Source organism: Helicoverpa armigera, chromosome 19, assembly GCF_030705265.1.
Source record: "Helicoverpa armigera isolate CAAS_96S chromosome 19, ASM3070526v1, whole genome shotgun sequence".
Classification (NCBI taxonomy): Eukaryota; Metazoa; Arthropoda; class Insecta; order Lepidoptera; family Noctuidae; genus Helicoverpa; species Helicoverpa armigera.
Genome location: NC_087138.1, coordinates 7,269,585 through 7,288,374, shown reverse-complemented (window position 1 = coordinate 7,288,374; position 18,790 = coordinate 7,269,585). Strand labels below are relative to the sequence as shown.

Genomic DNA, 18,790 nt, shown 5'->3' with positions numbered 1-18,790 from the left:
ATAAAAAGTAATAGCTAAGGCATCTAGTTTTTAATGGTTTTAGAGTACCGTTGGACAACGCAGCAATTTTAGATATAAATAAATAAATATAACTGTGAATACTGCAGTTCTTGAATCAAAAATGTATGATCTAGTTGTGAGCATGCCAGTTAAACATGTACCTAAAAGAGAAATATAATAATTCAATTGGACAAACTATCCACCTTATTATAAAACGTGGTCTTAAAAAGTTCCAACTTTAGTTCTAGGTTTAGAACACTCACTTGGTTAAGGATGATGGTTTAAGCTAGTGCCAATGTTGGTACTGTTTTAAGAATGCGTTTTATAATAATGTGGTATGATTGTATGCTTCATTGCACCTAGTTTCCGCTAGAAACGTCTTTCATATTCTACAACCCCAAACAACAAACGATTTCTCATAACCTCAAAATATTATAGTATCTACACCTATGTACTTATAAAAACCTATTTACAAAACACTGGTGACCATAGAAACCAGTCTAGTCCATAACAAGTCATAGAGAAGTGCTGCGAAAGCGTTCATTGACGGATCTGTACGTTAAGAGCGTGTACGTCAACCGCGCGCCATTTGGCCTAAAATGGTACTTTTCAAACCACTGTTTCTCAGTAACTACTTATCCTATAACTATGTTATTTTTTAATAACGCAAGGTAATTTCACTGTCTATATAGTTAATTGAACATAAATTTCAATTTGTGTAGTTTAAATACTTAAAACCCCTATAACGTAACAGATGTTTTATAAAATTCCCGTTCACCGTCTATTTCGAAGCTTAAATTCATGTGAAAACAGTGGCAAATCTAATCATATTTATTTTTTTACTCATAGACGAAATCCCCATGCATATAGTTAGTTGAAAACATTTTTTGATTTAGGTCTCTATCTTTCAGAAAAAAATATTTTAACAATGTGAAAAATTGTGAATTTCAAATGCTTTTTTTACCTATCTATCTTACTTAATTTAATATAACAATTACTTACTATAGTAATATAACTCTTTCTTTAAAATATAAACTTTATATTACAATTTAATCCCTCGTTTTTATTTTTTTATAAATTATTTAAAAACTACTATAAAACGCTGCACGCGAGTCAACTCAAACCAGACCGCCGCAAGGCTTCACAGAGAGAGGACGTGTCGCTCCGTCACATCGCGTAGGGTGAATAACCTCTGCCGTGGATACCGAGAATAGAGTACATTTCAAGCGCGACCAACAAATCTTGATACATTACTATTTTATTTAAAGCTCAATTTTGAAGCATATTTTTTTTATCGATTGAGTTGAAATTTTGTTTGAATGTTCAGTTTTAATGACAATGTATGATTCTATATCCAATATGGCGGTATACCCAAGATGGAGAAAAAATGTTTTTAATGCATTCCTACGATATGGGTATCAAATGAAAGGGCTTGCTATGAATAACTCGAAAAAAAATGTGTCGCGAGTCTAAATCCAATATGGCGGACTCCTTAGGCTAGAAATCACTTATTGCAGATGTCTGTTACCAATCGAGCTATAATTTTTTTTTTTTCATTTTGGATGTACCCAAATTTTGACTTTTGATCTCGAATAACTTTTGAAGCACATAGGATAGATAACTTAAAACTTTATTTGCAATGGTAAACCCAAGCTCTTCACCAATATTTGGCTTTCCGGCAATTGTTGTTATTTGACCACAATTTTTCGGTCTGGATGGACTGGACCATTCATATAAACAATCAATTTTTCAAATCGGTCCAGGCGTCTTTGAGAAATCGAGAACAATCAAATTGAGAACAATCACAAAACAATCTAATTGAAACCTCCTCCTTTCTTTTTTTGAAATCGGTTAAAATACAGAAACTCTTAACATTGTCATTAATCATCAGTCGACTATTTAGTACTGTTGAAAATTGTATGTAATATACAGAAAGTCCTCAAAACCAAGGTTTTCATAAGTGCCCGATTTTTTTGTAAAAGAGTGTAAGTATTAACGACCTATTTTCATGCTTTTATATTTTAGACATCCATAGACTTACACTATTTTCCCGCTATTAACTATTTACTAAATAATATATTTTTTGTTCTACCAATTTCACTCGAAAGGATCAAAATGGTTTGTGTGACTATACGTGAAGTATGATAGGCACGCACACAGCCGCGACGCTAGTCTGCGCGGTTTTTTGCGTTGAATTACCTAAAGTTGACATCGCGCGCCGAGCGTACACGCTCTTAATATGCAACTCACGCGCCGGCTTTCATATACAGTACTGTATTGTGCACGTGTGTGCGTGAGTGTCAATGTGTGCGTGATAGGAAGCGCAGTGGTCAATATTGTGGTGGGTCGGTTTGTAGATTGAGCTGGTTAATCGATTGGTATTATGATCTGATATGATGTATTTATGAAGGTTTAATTGTGGTATAGCAGTGCCATTTGGTCGGAAGGGTTGTATGACTCTTCTGTGAAAAAATTGTAAGGATAATTATGTCAAGTTTTTAAAAAAGTTTTTGCTAATAAGGTACGAGTTGGTTTTCTTCGATGGTTAAGGCAAAAACACAATAGCATTTTGCCTGTGCTAAAAAAACTAGTTGAATCGAGTAAGATACTAAAAGTTGATTTAAACATATTGACATATCTACATCTTCTAGAAGAATACATAATTGTAGCCATAAAACTATTTTAATGACTCTTTGTAAAGGAAAATACTTTCAAAATGACGTCAAAAGAAATTGAAGATTTGAATAAACTCCATATGGAAACATTCTTAGCCAACGACTAATGTCTATACCTTAAATTATTTGGCAATGAATCAGCAGAGAAACTTAAAATCCGGGTTCAGAAACAAACGTATTAGTAAGAGTATTACAATACTTCTGTTACTGAAATGTATTCGCGTTCAGACAACAAGAGACCTTGATATTTACTAACTTACATTGTAGCTTTTATAATGATTTCATTGTCGATATTATTTTTGACTGGCTTTGGTCAGTGGTTTCACCCGCGCCCCTTGGGAACTATCCAGGTAAAAAGAAAGTTATTTTTAACTTGTAGGTATATAATAACCGAACCATAAAATTTTTGATTGATAATGATGTCATCATTATAATCCGACAATATAAAAATCTAATCTGCGTCGTGTACCTTCGTTTAGTGGCCAAATGATTCTACCTGCGGTTGCGGTGTCATATTGCATTTTTGAATGAGTGGCTCATTCAAGAATGCTACTTAGGAAACAAAAAACCTATTCGATTAAGAGGCCGAGTCTGCCAAAGAACAAGACAGAGCGCATGTCGAAATCTTACAAAATATACCTTTTGTGAAAAAAATATTATATCTTCTCTATAGGAAGCTTTTGGAACGTACAACTAAATTCATTATTATTTAATTGACAGCCTTAATTTATACAGTCTACAAAAAATAGCACCTGTCTAGATCACAATATAAGACCAGACAATTTATACGTTACGGTAGAGAACTTAAGCCGTTAAGACCGGACAAAATTAAAACAATAAAAAACTATTCAATAAATATAAGGTCCCTTTACACGTAGTTTTTACTTTCCGGCCATGTGAGTAATCGACCGGAAATACTAGTTACCTGCGCCTGAGCATAACAACTAAGCATTTCTTAATGTCAGAAAAAAAGGGTCAAGTGCGACTCACACGCACACAAAGGGTTCTGTCCCTAGCACAAAATATACTGACTAATATTTTGAATGTGGGTGTGTTCATTCAACTTCAACGGTAAATCAAGTTAACTGAAATCTGTAAATCAGGTATTAACATACGTCGATACAGTTACTTATAGGCTACTTTTAATCTTCATGTATGTATGTACTTACAGACTTAGTATAAGCTGGTTTTAGATGATACAAAGTCACGTAAAATAATTAGACTCCCGCAGACTACAAAACTTTAAGTCGGCCTTAATCAGTAGGAACATTGATAACTATCGGCCGACTAAAAAGTTAGACGGGATTCGACGATGAATTGTTCTGCTAGTTAGGTGGCAGTTTTTGTCTGCAGTCTACAGAGGCTTAGTTACATGTTCTTTTTGACTACGGATCCCTAAAAACGGAAGACGCGTCGTATTTCTTAAGAACAAGTTAGATGACAGTTGGTAGTCGGTTTGAATACTTTTTGTGGCTTTATATTGTAATAGAATACTCGTGTTAATGTTCATATATTTTCTAGTAAGTTGAAGGAACACGTATGAATATTTTGTAAACAAAATTATCTACAATGCAGCTATTCGGCTAACTTTAGGTGCGCCAATTTATTATATTTATATTTTATAAACAATGTGTTAAAATATATACTTAAGTTGCTGTTATAAAAACAAAAACTTCAATGCTATAACCGCGAATAGGAAACTATTTTTAACTACGTTATTATTTTTTCTTATTAAATGTCGGTAACAAAATAAAAAGTCTGCAAAATCCAATTATTCTTACGAATTAGAGCGAGGTCGGTTAAAAGAATAAGGCTAATGAAAGTATGTTTTTAATATCTGAAGTTTCAGTTGCTAAGTATTCAAACAATATTAAAATAATATATGCATGTTATGTAGGCACTTTAGCTATATAAAAGAATTTACAATCCAACTTACAAACGCTTGTTTAAGATGTCACTGATGAATGATCTATATTATTAATGATGAATTCGTTTTCGAAACAAATGAATGTTTGAACGCTGTGTTTTTCTCAAGAACCACATTAGAATAAAATATTTCAGTGTGAGATAAACCATAGATATAAATACACTAGCTTCTGCCAGCGGTTTCGCCCGCATCCCGTGGGAACCTCTGCATAAACCCGGATAAAAAGTAGTCTGTAACCTTCCTCGATAAATGCGCTATCTAACACTGAAATATGTTTTCATATCAGACCAGTTATAGTTCCTGAGATAAGCACTTTTATGCAAGCAAAATAAATAATCTCCTAAGCTTTATAGTATAAGTGTAGATTGACTGCACAAGACAAAAATGCAACAACCCATTCCAAAATAGACCGTTCAAATCAAATTAATCAAATGACCCAAATAATGTTATACACTGCGTGTTATACTCAAACAATTCGACACATCGCGTAACACCTGTATCGATACTTTCACCTCAAAAATCAAGTTTGGTTCCAACAAGAAATCGGTTATACAACTCGCTTGGGCGTAAATCAGATGATTATTCATCTCAACATTCTTGGGAAGGTAGTGTTATTTCATTAAATTAACAGAAGCAACATTGTTGAAACAGTCTTACCGAGGCATTGGGTTGCCCGGGTAACTGGGTTGAGGAGGTTAGATAGGCAGTCGCTTCTTGTAAAACTCTGGTACTCAGTTAAACTGGAAGCCGACCCCGACAAGGTTGGGAAAAGGCTAGACAGATGATGATAACAGAAGCTGTAAAAATCGCTAGCAAATACGCATTTTATAATGATAATGTATGTAATGCGGAGGAATGAGCATGAATGTGGATGGACATAGTGGAAGAGGACGGCCAAAGAAGCGATGGATAGATTGTGAAAGACGACATTGCTGCAAAGAGTGTAGGTTTGTTAATGAATGATTGAAATCACCTACATTATCATAGAGATAGATAGAACGTGTTTTTTATATTTAAAAACGATGGAATATTTGAAAATGACGTAAGATATAAAAAAAAACAAATTCCATATAATAATTATATTATAGATAACTTAAAAGCAACCAGTGTATATAACATGTATCTATAGTTTACATAGTCGGATCGTAAACCGGGCACCATGAAACATAAAATGACGGAGCTTTTCTTGAAGTGAGCAAATCTGCGATTTGACTATCACACAAAAAAAGATACAACTACACGTAGCACAAATACAATTCATCATGAAAACATTTTGAACAATCATTATGCAATTTAATAAAGATCACAAAAGGGCCTCTCACTCATAAATAAAGCTACATTAACAGATCTAGATATAGAATCTGTCTACTAATAATAAGAACGTTAGTTTGTCTGATCAGCCGTCACGGCAGCTCACGACCAAGCAAGGCCAAATTCGTGATTAGTTACTTCAAAATATTTTGAACGCAAAAAACTTAATCACAAGCATATACATAGCAATCATATACCTACATAATATAAGCAAACACGAATATAGCACCATGTTTTATTACATTCAAAGAGAATCGATTAAAACAGTAACGTGTTTTGCAATTTTTGTTACCGTTAGCTGTGTTTTTAATTGTTGCCAAATTGGTTTGGCTTTAAAGCTATCGATTAAGCACAATGCAGATTTATCTTTCGCCCAATAGTTGGGCCGATAGTGAAGCTAGAAAGTTTTGATGATGTTTTTTTTAATATAAACAGAGGCACTCCAAATGCGCTTCCATAGTAGAATCAATCATATGAGCCAAAAAGAAAGATATCATACGAATTTATTTTTCCTTACAGTATTACAAAAGCACTTGACTCATTCATATTTCATAAGAGTTGACTGTCTAAATTTTTTCACAAGAAATTCGCCAATAAAGAAGAAAGTTGGTGGCACCATATTTGACGTTAAATAACCATTGAGTGAACGGATCTTATAATATTCGATCAGCAAGGTTATTCACTTCTGAATTTTGGTAACGACGACCTGTGGTCATAAATTAAGTGAAATGAAATAGTTTGCGGACATAACTTGATGATGACTTTTACTATTACATTATCAGACTACAGAATGAACAGTCGGCCGACAGTTGGCCCCTGCTTGGAAAAATATATATTTTTGAGAAAAGCGTGAATTCAAAGTTTTAATATCTAATACCGACCAAATACCTGATCGTTATTATGTGCGTAGGTATTACCATTAATATTCATGCTGATTTATGAGCCCAAACAAACTATCGGCCGACTAAAAGTTTGCAGTGTGGTCGTAATATGGTATGACAAAGAACAGGAAAACATATTTTGGATGATGATAATGTAGATAAAATAAAAGATGTGTGTTTGATTTAACGTATTGACAGAGTTAAAAATAATACAATAGCAAATTGATGAATCAATTTGGATCAGATTACTTTAATTACATTTTGGAATTCTTTGAGTTTCGCAGAAATGTGTGTGTCATAAAAAAACAACTTGCAGCATTGTTATTGACTTTCTATGATATTGATCTTTACATAATTATAATTAATTGAATTTTAGACTTAAAAGGAAGCCTAAGTGGAGCAGAAGTAATAGTTGTCGGATGATTCATTTGAAGGATAGAATATTTAATAGAAGAAGATATATATTAGAAGGTATTAGCTTATGCACTTCTTAAAGTATACTTGAAGGAAGTATCCTATGTACCTCTTTATAAAGCTGTTGTTTCACTAACAAAAATATGTCTAAGCACGTTTGCAGACTTTTAACCGCTGTAACACGCGTTGATTACTTCTGTGTCAAGTGTATTTAAAAAAAAAAACATTTTTGTTACTGTAATTGTTGTCCAATTTGCGTCAATTACAAAAATAACTTTTGATTATCAAATAATTGATTATACCCAAACACAGCATTTTGACTCGCCACGCTAATTATTTCCTTCTTTTACCAAAACACCAGTTCAAAAACCTTCGAAACGATCAAGATTGGTTGGTTAAATTGGGACCAATTTGCCTTAATTCCTTTTCAAAAACTCTTCCGCCGTTAATAAGGAAATTATGTTGACAAAAACCGTGTTTAAAATACAAGGCACGGAACAAATGGAACTGTCAAGCACTTTCACTAGAGAATGAATATAAAAATATTTTGTTCACCGATGCGTAACGCTTGCTTGGTGGTCGGACTGACCAATAAAAATGCAAATCAGCGGAAGTTTTTGTAGTAACATTTACAAGAAATTGCTAGTTTGTCAGCTGTTTTCTGCTCTGCTTTTGTTCTGTGCTGTGGTTGGTAACAGTTATCATGCATTCTTTGTTTAATTGAATCCAGGAGCAGGTATTATATTGCCTAATTGGTCCCTTCTTCTAGTAAATAGTTGTCTTTTGTGTCTTGACTTGCTTCTACATTTAGTACTACAGCTGGAATCTGTTCGATTTCTCGAAGTTCATTGTCCGATATTCTTATAATCGATTGACATTTTACTTTCTTTGATCGATTTGGATTAGTTCCGATTAACTTTCTATGTTTCTATAATATCTGATATCTCTTAATTTTTCATGTTTAGATTTAAGATGTGGTTTCAAAAGGCTTAGTCATCAGTTATTATAAGAAATTCAGTTCGATTTAACCTCCTGAATGCGTCTAGAAACAGAATAGATCACAGACAAACCGCTAGTCATGATAGATCGTTAAACGGCATTGAACTTTCGATGTGTCGAAAAAATTCAACTTCATATTGCTAATGTCTGAACTTCTCTTTTTTATTTTATATTATTGTAATGGTTTCTGTTGGTCATTTGAAATGTATTTATCTTCAAAAACTGAGCCTTTTATTTTTGATTCTGCGGTACCTATAGCTTTCACAGTTGTCTTCATCTTGATTTTCTGCAGAATCTACAATCAGATTGTCATCAATTACTACTTCCCTATTTCTATTTATAACTTCAATTTTAAAAATATTAGAATTTACAACATCATTTTTCTAATTAAAATCTATCTTTTCATTGTTATTTTAAACCTGACCTTGGTCGAACATAACTTGGTGAATGGTCATTGCCAGTGATTATATGTAAAGAAATTGATGACTTAGCATTTCTCTTCATAGTTTGAAGATGTGGTGCCGTATCGTATTTATGCTGTTAACTGTATTATGACCGGGTTTCGAGTTCAAGTTTTCGAACACGATTCGTTTGCGTATTAGTAAGCCAGTGAGCTTATTATGTTTTGATTTGTTCAATATTTTATATTGTATCTTGTTAAGTGTAGCATTCTAGATTTTATTTAACGTCTCACCTAACATACCTCACTTTTTTTTTCCTAAAATCTATGCTATCATTCAAAGTAACAAATGCATCCTATCTGTATCCATATCAAAACCCAGTAGCCTATCCATCACTATGCTCCCTTTCTTTTTTATCCCACAGCCTATTCAACTTTCAACCACGGGATAAGTCACACAATAAGTCAAGCGCCATTGTTGGCGCTTATAGCTACTGACCATGAGACGACTCCCGGTCATTAACCCACCAGGACCTGAGTCCTGCTACCGAATACGTACCGGTTTCGACATCAATGAGTAATTACGGGAGGATGATGCAACAAAAACTGGATTTTGGAACAATTTTGTGTGGTGTTATTACCGAAAAATCTGTAAGTGGTAGAAGTTGTGAAGTTGAAGATTTATTATAAGGAGTACAATCTTTATAAAGAAATAATGTCTAGTTGCTACAGCCATTAAACAAATGTCGACTCTAATCATGTCTTCTTCACATACTATTCCTTCTAAGCCACCCAAGCATGAAATATGTGTCAACTTCCGACAGCTAAACAGCACATCATAAATTCTTTGAATTATTAGATAAGTTTCAATTTCAATAAAAGTGGGTTAAATAATCGCTCACAAATGGCTTCATTTCAAAATAAATGATTACGCGCAACCATAATGCGTTAACGCCAGTTAGCTCGCCAGTTTTTGCAGTTATATAACACAAAATAATTGCAATTTTCTAACATTGAAATTTATAATTTCGTGAGATCATCTCGATTCTCGATAATTGTGATTAATAGATCGAGTCCAATTTTTAAATGAGTTTAAGATTTTAAAGATAAACGACGATATATTTACGATTCAGAACATTTCCTTGGAGCGGGTTAAGAACGAAATAAACTGAAGATGAATAGTGCAATTAATGTGTCTAATGCCAATTCAAGTTCAGTTTTAACTATTCCAGGTACTGGTAGTATACTCGCAAGCAAAACTTCAATATTTAATCAAGAGGAATTTGTCCTCCTAAACTTGATGACAGCAGCCCACGCACAAAAGAAATTTAAACATTGTAAGAAGAATTCTTAGAAGCCATAAACCTAGATCCAGCCAAAGCGTCTATAGCTTAAAAAGCAGGTGTGTCAGTTCCTCATCCTGTCATTGCACAAGAACTTTGGAAAAACATGACAATAAGTACCCAAGGTGCGGCCAAAACCAAATTTTCAACAATCGCACGCCCAGTCAACTGTAAACAGTGAAATTCTACCATTGTTAGTCTAAACGATATCCGTATTTCATAACGGGTCAGTATAAAATCCATGCAAATTAAATATTAAGTGTAAAAAGACTGATATTATTAGATATGGTTAAGACGTAATAGTATTGCGAACATGAATTGGTTCACCGAAACTAATGGACGGTGTCTTTGATAATGTAATTGAACCATTGTTTGAAAATTTAAATAAATTTGACACAGGTACATTGTAACTGAATACTATTGAAAATATAGACAAAGCCAAGAATTTGTTTAGTTCAGAATAAACTGTTGATCCATCAAGCAAAATAGGCATAATCTATAAATCAGCACAATCCATTACTCTGCAAAAACTAGCTCGGAAATCTGAACGAGTTAAAGAAAAGACAGTGAATGAATAGGCCCTCAAAGGCAGGTGATGGCGACTGTACCTCAAGGCGACGTACGCAATCAAGAACAATTTATTAAAGGTATCGGACAATCTTACTCAAGAGCTTCTGACTCCGTATAAGGCTTCGTTAGGAATCCGAAAATAAAAGCAAGGAGTAAAGATTCGCCTCATCACTCTTTGAGGCGGTCGTTCCTGGAACTGAGAAACAAAATGGGCTGGACTTGGCAGGTTATTTCGAGGAAAAAGATGATAAACGATCTTTGGACCTTATTTTTGAGAAGGAATTTTGCAACAGGTTATGGCAAAAAACTGAGGATCGAAATTTAATAACGTTTGCAGTTCAATCACATTGATGTTTTCGTTGGTGTTGGAATCACATCAGCTCACCGAGTTATGTACATAATTTTGTCAAAACATTTAGGCACTATAGTATCAATTGTACCTGTCCTTTTTTAATTGATTATTTTATCTATCTGACCATAAATCTTTAATCAAGGTAAAATGAAAATAGTTATTTTTAGTCTCCCGACAGAACTGCAATTATGTTTAGGTCTGTCTTGCTTGACTGATTTAAATACTAGTTATGATGCAATAAGTCTTCAAGTTCCTCTTCCGCATCTATAAAAGGTACCCTTTGCATACTAAGTTAATACCAGCCAATGAGCTTTGAATGAAGAATAGCATAAAAACGAATGTATGAGCGTCGGTTGTAAATGTAACTTCCTCTTTAGACCGCTGGGAAAGATTTTTCTCTACAAAGCTTTATACAATAGTCTTATAGCCTTCCTGTCTCCATGAGACAGTAATTTCGTCGCAAAACATAACTTCCCGTGTTTCAATAGAAACCGTAAAATTTTTGACAGATACTAAATCCACGATTCCTGCTTAAGGCGCCTTAGGCGGTCAGCGCAAATATCGAAACGCATGTACTTTGGCAGCGGGCGCAGGGGGCGGCGAAATGCACAGTCGCGGCGAAGCGCGCGCGCGAGTGTAGGTAAACAACGGCGCGGCGGCGCGGCGGTGTCGCTTGACAAACCATTATAGGTACATAATTATGTACATTATATTTTATTTTCTTTTATTTCTAAATATAAATATAATTAGGTAGGTATTTACATTAGATACACTAGCCAAATAGGTATACATAGCATAGTCATTTTATTTATTTAGAAGAAATATCTGGGATAGGGTAAAGGGTCCTTTTACGGACCCTCCAACCTGATTATGGTAATGTTTTTTTTTCTACAATAATATAAAGACAGTCTAGTTCTGGTAGTAAACAGCTACTTTAGAGTATTGTCAAATGAATAAACACAAATTGAAAGAATCATTTCTACGGTATCACTAGCAAAGTCGAAATTGTCGTAAAAAATAATTACCACATATTTTTCTTTAATTCTATCCTTTTTTATCTAGCCACAACACACATTTTATGACAATCAAAAACTTTGCAAGTGGTTCTCAATCAGCTCTTTAAAATTTGCATTTATCTATCTACAGTGCATCCCTACTAATATTATAAATGTGAAAGTAACTCTGTCTGTCTGTCTATCTGTTACGCTTTCACGTCTAAACCACTGAACTAATTTGAATAAAATTTGGTACAGAGATAGGGTTGACCTTGAATGAAAAAGAACATAGGATAGTTTTTATTTATTATTTGACTTTTGAAGAATTCTCTTGGAAATGCGATATAACCGAACTCTACTGCGGGCGAAGCCGCGGGCGGAAGCTAGTATAATAATATTATGATGAACCAGGAACAAAAAAAAACTTCTTTCAAAATAGTGTTTAGTTTTTTTACTAATCTCGAATAATCATATTCCGAGTATGTCTTGGATCACACAATTCTGGTAATAATTTATTTTTATAAAAAGAAATCAGTTTTTCCTTCATTTTCATATCCCAAAATATGTCGTCCCGTAATATTTCTTCAACTTTTAAATCTTGATGAATACCAGACCATACCGCAAAAATGCATTTATTTCTCCCAGTGACATGTAATTGGCCTTGGACTTGTATATACCAGGGGTGATTCTGATTCACCGTGAGCACCGCGCCAGACTTTTTCCAAAACATAACTTTTTTGGTCGCAATAGCTTCCTCCAGACTAGTTCGATAGGCGGAAATTGGACATTTAATTTCGACAATTGTGTCGTCTCCTATCAGACCATCAGGGGTAGCTCCTAAAAAATGTATTACATTATCTATAAAGAGACCGCAAGGAGAAATTTTCTGACCAATTTGTTTTGCTAATTGCTCTATGGCAATTTTTTCATTCGCAATGCCGTGCTGCACCGACGAGACATGACTTAATTCTTTTTTATATAATATGTCTTTGACAAGGTTTTTTGCGCTCGTATTTTCTTTTCTTTTTATTATTCTAGCAAAGTTTGAAGCAGTGATGAGACTGCGACGCAACTCCAACCATTCACTCGAATCCCTTTGCAAAATGGTATTTCTTTGAACTATCGCTTTTTCTTCACTAGTTCTTACCAAACCGCTGAGGAATTGCTCTTTGCATTTTTCTAGGACATCTTCCGGCATGTCGGGTCTTTGGCAGTTCTCACCATAGTGCCTATCCAAGTTGGACTTAGGAAAAAGGCGTCTCTTACTTTTCTTTTTATTGTTTATTTTTTTGCAACGATTTGCCCTTCGAGTTTCAAGACTCTTTACTTTCGTACTTGGACTTCTGCCTAACATACTTTTCTGCAAATTATAAAGCGGTTTTTTTGTATTGAAGGCAACGACAGCTGCTTCACAACGAGCTTTGTATGCTCGTTTCAAAGAAAAATTTACACGTTTACCGCCTACGAATTTCGCAACTATGCTATTGAAGCATTCTACTCGGTTGCTGTCGGCATCGTTGATTAGGCTGCGAGATTTGGCAGCCACGGCAGTTACGATTGTTTTTATCCTGAACCAAATCGAACAAGTTTTTAAAGTCAACGTAAGGTCTTCACTGGCACGGCTGCTCTGGCAATAATAATCTTTACAGGATTCGTGATCTCCAAAGGCATGATTCATCGAATTCATTATATCACCGTAAAGATTATTTATTTTATTGGTATGATCAATGTTGTCTATTTTGTGCTTCTTGATTGCACAGTTTATCACTTTTCTTATTGCTAATATTCTTTCTGTTGTAATTTTTTTCCTAAATTGCAAAGGAAATTTGGTGTCAGTGGATATGGCCTTTAATTTGTTGCACATATTCCTAAATATGTGGTTACGGCATTCAATTTTTTCAACGCTAAAATTTGGGTACACGCGCGCTTCTGAAATTTTTTTGAAGGTGCTGGAATCCCCATCGGCCACCATACGAGCATATAAAAGGTTGTGAGTTTCCACCGACTGTTTAAAACCTTCCAATAAAATATCAGATTCCATGGACGTCGAAGAACCGGAATAATTTTTGAAACATGCATGTTCTCTTACATTTTCGCCTTTCGTTTCAGCGCGAGCGCAGATGCAGCAATACTTGTTTTTAATGCCAATATAGAGAACTTCGCCAAACGTTCGGCCGACTATAGCGGCTGCTCCGGATAGTGCTGAATAATTAGCTTTGTAAGAACGCTTTGACCAGCACCCATCCGCTATGACATCTATGTAGGGTATTCCATCCTTGGTTATGTCACCTCTTTCAATAGCAGCATCTCTTTCTCGCTTTCCTGCAGCTTTCATTAAATTCATTGCAGTTTTATGCCATTCTTCACATACATTGTCATGAAGTTTATCGAAATGTTTTTGATTAATGCAGGGTAAGTCCATCGAGGTAAACAATTCCTCAAACTGCGATAATCCTATTCCTGTCGTTATCATCCCACTTATTGCAGCTTTATTTATATCCAGTGATTTTGGTTCATCAGTATCCAGGAAAAATATCATATTGCACATGTTGCACCTAAATTTTAATTGAGATGTGAGACCGGTTTTTTTTTCTGATATAAGAATTAAATTTTGCAGAGTACAACCAAATGCTGGGTTGTGCGTAGAAATTTTAGTTAATTTATCTAAAAAGAACTCCAACGATACGATCCTGCGCCCATCAATTATGCATTTCTTTGACGATACCGATCTGAAACAAGATTGAAAAATAAGACTTGCTTCTCCATTACTGAACATTTTATGCTAATATATGAAAATGATGAATACATACGCATTCTGTACTTCTATGGTCATTCCTAGGGATTCTTCGGTAACTTCTGCGGTGATTTCTACGGACCTACGTGAAAAGAAATGTTAGTAGGTATTTGTTTTCAAAGGCTTCTCATATTGATTTTGATTTGACCTAACGTGACAGGCGTTGAGCGTGTCGGGTAAATGGTCAACCCGACTATTTTAACCCAGCACAACGACTGCTGCGGAGACAGCAGCCGGGACCCATAATTTTTTGACGTAATAAAATAGTACAAAAGGAATGCGTAGGTTAGATATGTATATATATAACTTACGTTCTTTGGTCAGGGTGCACTTCAACTGTTTGAGAACTTTCAGGAGTCTCACATAGTGTTTCCACGAGTGGGAATGTTCCACATACATTCTGCAATTCAGTGTAAGTTTTTCTGAAAAAAAAAATATAGCAAATAATGATGACACATACCTAAATAGGTAAGTGGCTATCTAAAAAAGTTGCTTCTTGCAAGTGATCTATTTCATGCATCTATATACGCATAATAAGTAGACTTACGAGCTTTGATCTTCGTGCGCTTCAACTGTTTGAGAACTTTTAGGAGACTCACATACCGTTTGAACGATTGGGAATGTTACACCTACATTCTGCATTTCAGTATGAGTTTTTCTGAAACCAAAATATAGTAAATAATAATAAGTCATAAATAGGTACCTAAATAAAAACGTACAGTTAAAAAATAAATAAATAGGTAAGTGGCTACCTAAGAAAGGAGCTTCTTACAATTGATTTTGGTATATATTCATGTACACATTGTTTAAGTATAATAACACCCTAAAGTAGCCAGCTACTACCATGACTGGACTGGCTTTACCTTATTATAAAAAAATATATATTTTCATAATCAAGTTGGAGGGTCCGTAACAGGGTCCTTTACCCTAACCCAGATGTTTCTTCAAAATAAATAAAATATTTTTTCTAGGTATTACCTACATACCTCTTACAACATTTACCTACACATTGTGTATATGTATGATAATAACCTAAACTAGATGTCTGCTACCACATCTAGATATAAGTTTTGAGCTACAAAACTCACAATACATTGCTCGTATAACTAAGTAGGTATCAGTATCTACCTAAAGTAAAGTAAGTAGGTACCTAATAATCTCTGATCTTAAAATCATAAATCGAATTATTAGATATTAATACCTATAAATATTTTTTTACAATAGTCAGATATGTATAAACAATCACAAATCAAAATCGTCCATCAGTTTGTTAATCCATCTAGTTTTAAAAACCTAATAAAAAACAAAACAAACAGGCCAGACGACGCGCGGCGACGTGATCATGAAAATAATAAATATTGTAACGCGCGCGGCGCTTGTGACTGTCGTGCGTGCGCCCTGAGTCTCGTGGGGCCGGCGGCGGACCACCGAGCGGTAGGCATTATTGCGTGCAAGTACGTCGAGTGTCAGACTGTGGCCTGAGTTTTACCATATTATAAAAAATACAATAATAAGGTAGTAAATAGAAGATAATTGTCGAAATATGTCAAAAGTTGATTTCTTACAACTTTACAAGAAAAAGTGTTAGGTAGGTTTGGTAGGTAGGTACTAGATACTGAAGGTAGGTACTAACCGTAAATTTTCATTAGCATCCAAATTTAAAATTTCGTTTGTTGACACGCAACGTCGTTTCCTGAAATAAACGATTGTTAGTAAGTAGAAAAATAATTACAAGTTATATGTAAGCAAATAAGCATGAATGCAAATAATAAATGTTTGACCCCAGAGGGGTGTCAGCAAACAAGGTACGTAAATTTATGCAATATTGGTAGATAGATACATACTTCATTACTTCATTCATTTGTTTGGCACTCCTTTTTCTGCAAGCACTCAGTTTCTTACGCCCCATGGTTACGTTATATATTCGTAATTTCAAAACTGTAATTTATGCGGGAGCAGCGCGGCGAGCGACACAGCCTATGCGTCCGAATGCCGAAGCAGGACTGGGTCTCGCGGGTGGAGCGCGGGTCGGGGTTCGCGTTTACAATGGAATCAATGAGCTCGGAACTAAATGTCGTATGCGCCAATCACATTATTGTCAAAACATGATGAAAAATTTTAGTTTCTCAAAATTCTAAAACAGTCATTCAAATTGTATAGTAAATACCTATCTTTTTGCAAATTTACAGCTTTTAATATTGTGAAACATGGCTGTAATGGGAACTTTTATGAAATGTTAGACGTGTCTTTAAAAATAAAAACTATCGAGCGATTTTTTTCCAATCAAGTTTTGGAAACAGTCATTTGGTCAGAAATACGATTAATTTTAACTGTAAATTATTTCATAACTATATGCACTATAGGTTTCATGCAAACGTGTTTTTAACCAGCTCAATTTTCTTTCTACGAGCTCATTTGACTACCTAAGGCCTCTTAAGAATCCTGTCAAGGTTTTGCATTCAGCCCGTTAGTCAAGGATCCAATTATCACTGTGGCATCTTCGAAGGCAGCATATTTATGCATCGATGGCGTCAGAGCCAAAGTTATTGCTTTTCGGAACCAGTTTGTGGTCGCGCTCACGTTTGCACTAAAGGGCTCCGGGCAAGAGGACAATATCAAGGACAAAAGGTTTACTGAAACCAAGGCCTTTCTTGAATATTCTTTCTATTCTTAGTTCAATTAACTGTCTTTCTATATATATTTCCTTATCACTCGATTCATCTTCAACACTGATGACGGATTTTGCTTATTAAAATTCGATTTGATTAATAGCATCCATTTACATCAGTCAGTCCACACCTGTGTTAACAATAAAAACATTATTCACGTCACATTCAGTCTCCAAAAAGGTTATTTCGGATAGCCGATGATCGAATCTTGACCTTTAAGATCTGGTTGTATTGGTTATTCTACAACATTGGTATTAAGTCACCAGACCTCAATGATTTCGAATGTTCGTATTTTTGATTCAACGTCCTTCAATTGGCTGAGTATTTTTAGAGCTTCCATATTTATACCTAGATCATCGATAATTTCATAGAATTTGCCAATACAAATAAATTGCATTATGTATCTAATTTTTGTATTTCTATATTCGTTGTTAAAAACAAAGTATGTAATAGTTATTAGCAAGTTGACTGTCACTGCGCAGCTAAACGTGTTGATGAACTCAGGCTTTGTGCGCGCGCGCAGAGCTGTATCCGCAAACGTTTTATTTGTTTTAAACTCTGAATGCTAATCAGATTCTGATGTGGTTTGTTCTGTCGATTACAGTAATACAAACGTAATGAATTTGTATGTGTAGCCCAGTAATTACGATTTGCAAATTTCATTGACCTTCGGAATAACCAAATGATATTTTGAAAGTGGATACTGCCTTATTAAAGTCGTGTTAACGGAATAAGTTTCTGACACAGCAGCTTAAAGTACAAAATTATGAGTCATATTTAAGTATTTGTCTGGACTTACAGTAACATCAGTAAAAGGATTTATAAATCCTGATGATTTCAACATTACTTAGACTACATTTGCCTTTAATGATAATCTCAAATCTGCTTTTTAATTAGAATCTAGCATCAAATTGCGTTCAGTAATGGCATCTAGATGATTTTCTTAACACAAAATGGTATGTTTCAGATATCATTTCAAATCTAGATGGGATCTGATCTCACATTACCCTACATTTTATCATTGCAAAGTAATGACTAGTGCTTTCTTGTAATATGTTTCTTATGATATGAAATATTAGTCAGCAAAAATATATTATTTTCCTTATGTCCTCCTTATGCCTCCCATGTTGAAATATACTGACTGAGTTTAAATTTGGTTTCAAATCATATGTATTTGATCTAACATCTGCCTAGCCTTTACCATTACCATTTTCCTGTGAAACATTATGTATAAATTCAATACGTCATTTTATATTCAGAATGTCATTCGATCTACTTTTTTTATTATTTTACTCAAGTCTGTAGGTCCCACGAAATAAGCTTTTAAGCTTACAAGCAAAACACAAAAATTCCAATACTCTTAGCCACAGTTTAAAAATAACTCTCCATAACTTACATACATACGTATAATATTTAGTTTCACCTTGCATCGAAAGTAACATGACCAGTGTATGAACCCG

General features: G+C 34.5%; 2 protein-coding genes across 2 annotated transcripts in view; both read right to left on the bottom strand.

Moving 5' to 3' along the window:
• LOC110373262 (glutaredoxin domain-containing cysteine-rich protein CG31559) overlaps positions 1-18,790 on the bottom strand; it is an 86,524-nt gene that overhangs the window by 60,592 nt on the left and 7,142 nt on the right. The window lies entirely within an intron of this gene.
• Positions 12,304-17,093, bottom strand: LOC126056452 (uncharacterized). The gene is made up of 6 exons (XM_049849421.2): positions 16,506-17,093; positions 16,295-16,354; positions 15,209-15,319; positions 14,973-15,083; positions 14,678-14,743; positions 12,304-14,596 (listed from the first exon to the last, which is right to left on the bottom strand). The coding sequence occupies exons 1-6, from the start codon at positions 16,568-16,570 to the stop codon at positions 12,322-12,324; spliced, it is 2,688 nt and encodes an 895-aa protein (XP_049705378.2). The 5' UTR covers positions 16,571-17,093; the 3' UTR covers positions 12,304-12,321.

Excerpts from the sequence above, each read along its gene's own strand:
- LOC126056452 (XM_049849421.2), bottom strand. The coding sequence starts at position 16,570 with ATGGGGCGTAAGAAACTGAGTGCTTGCAGAAAAAGGAGTGCCAAACAA. Across the intron at positions 14,744-14,972 it reads GTGCACCCTGACCAAAGAAC|GTCCGTAGAAATCACCGCAG; the intron begins GTAAGTTATATA and ends CTTTTCACGTAG. Across the intron at positions 14,597-14,677 it reads ACCATAGAAGTACAGAATGC|ATCGGTATCGTCAAAGAAAT; the intron begins GTATGTATTCAT and ends ATCTTGTTTCAG.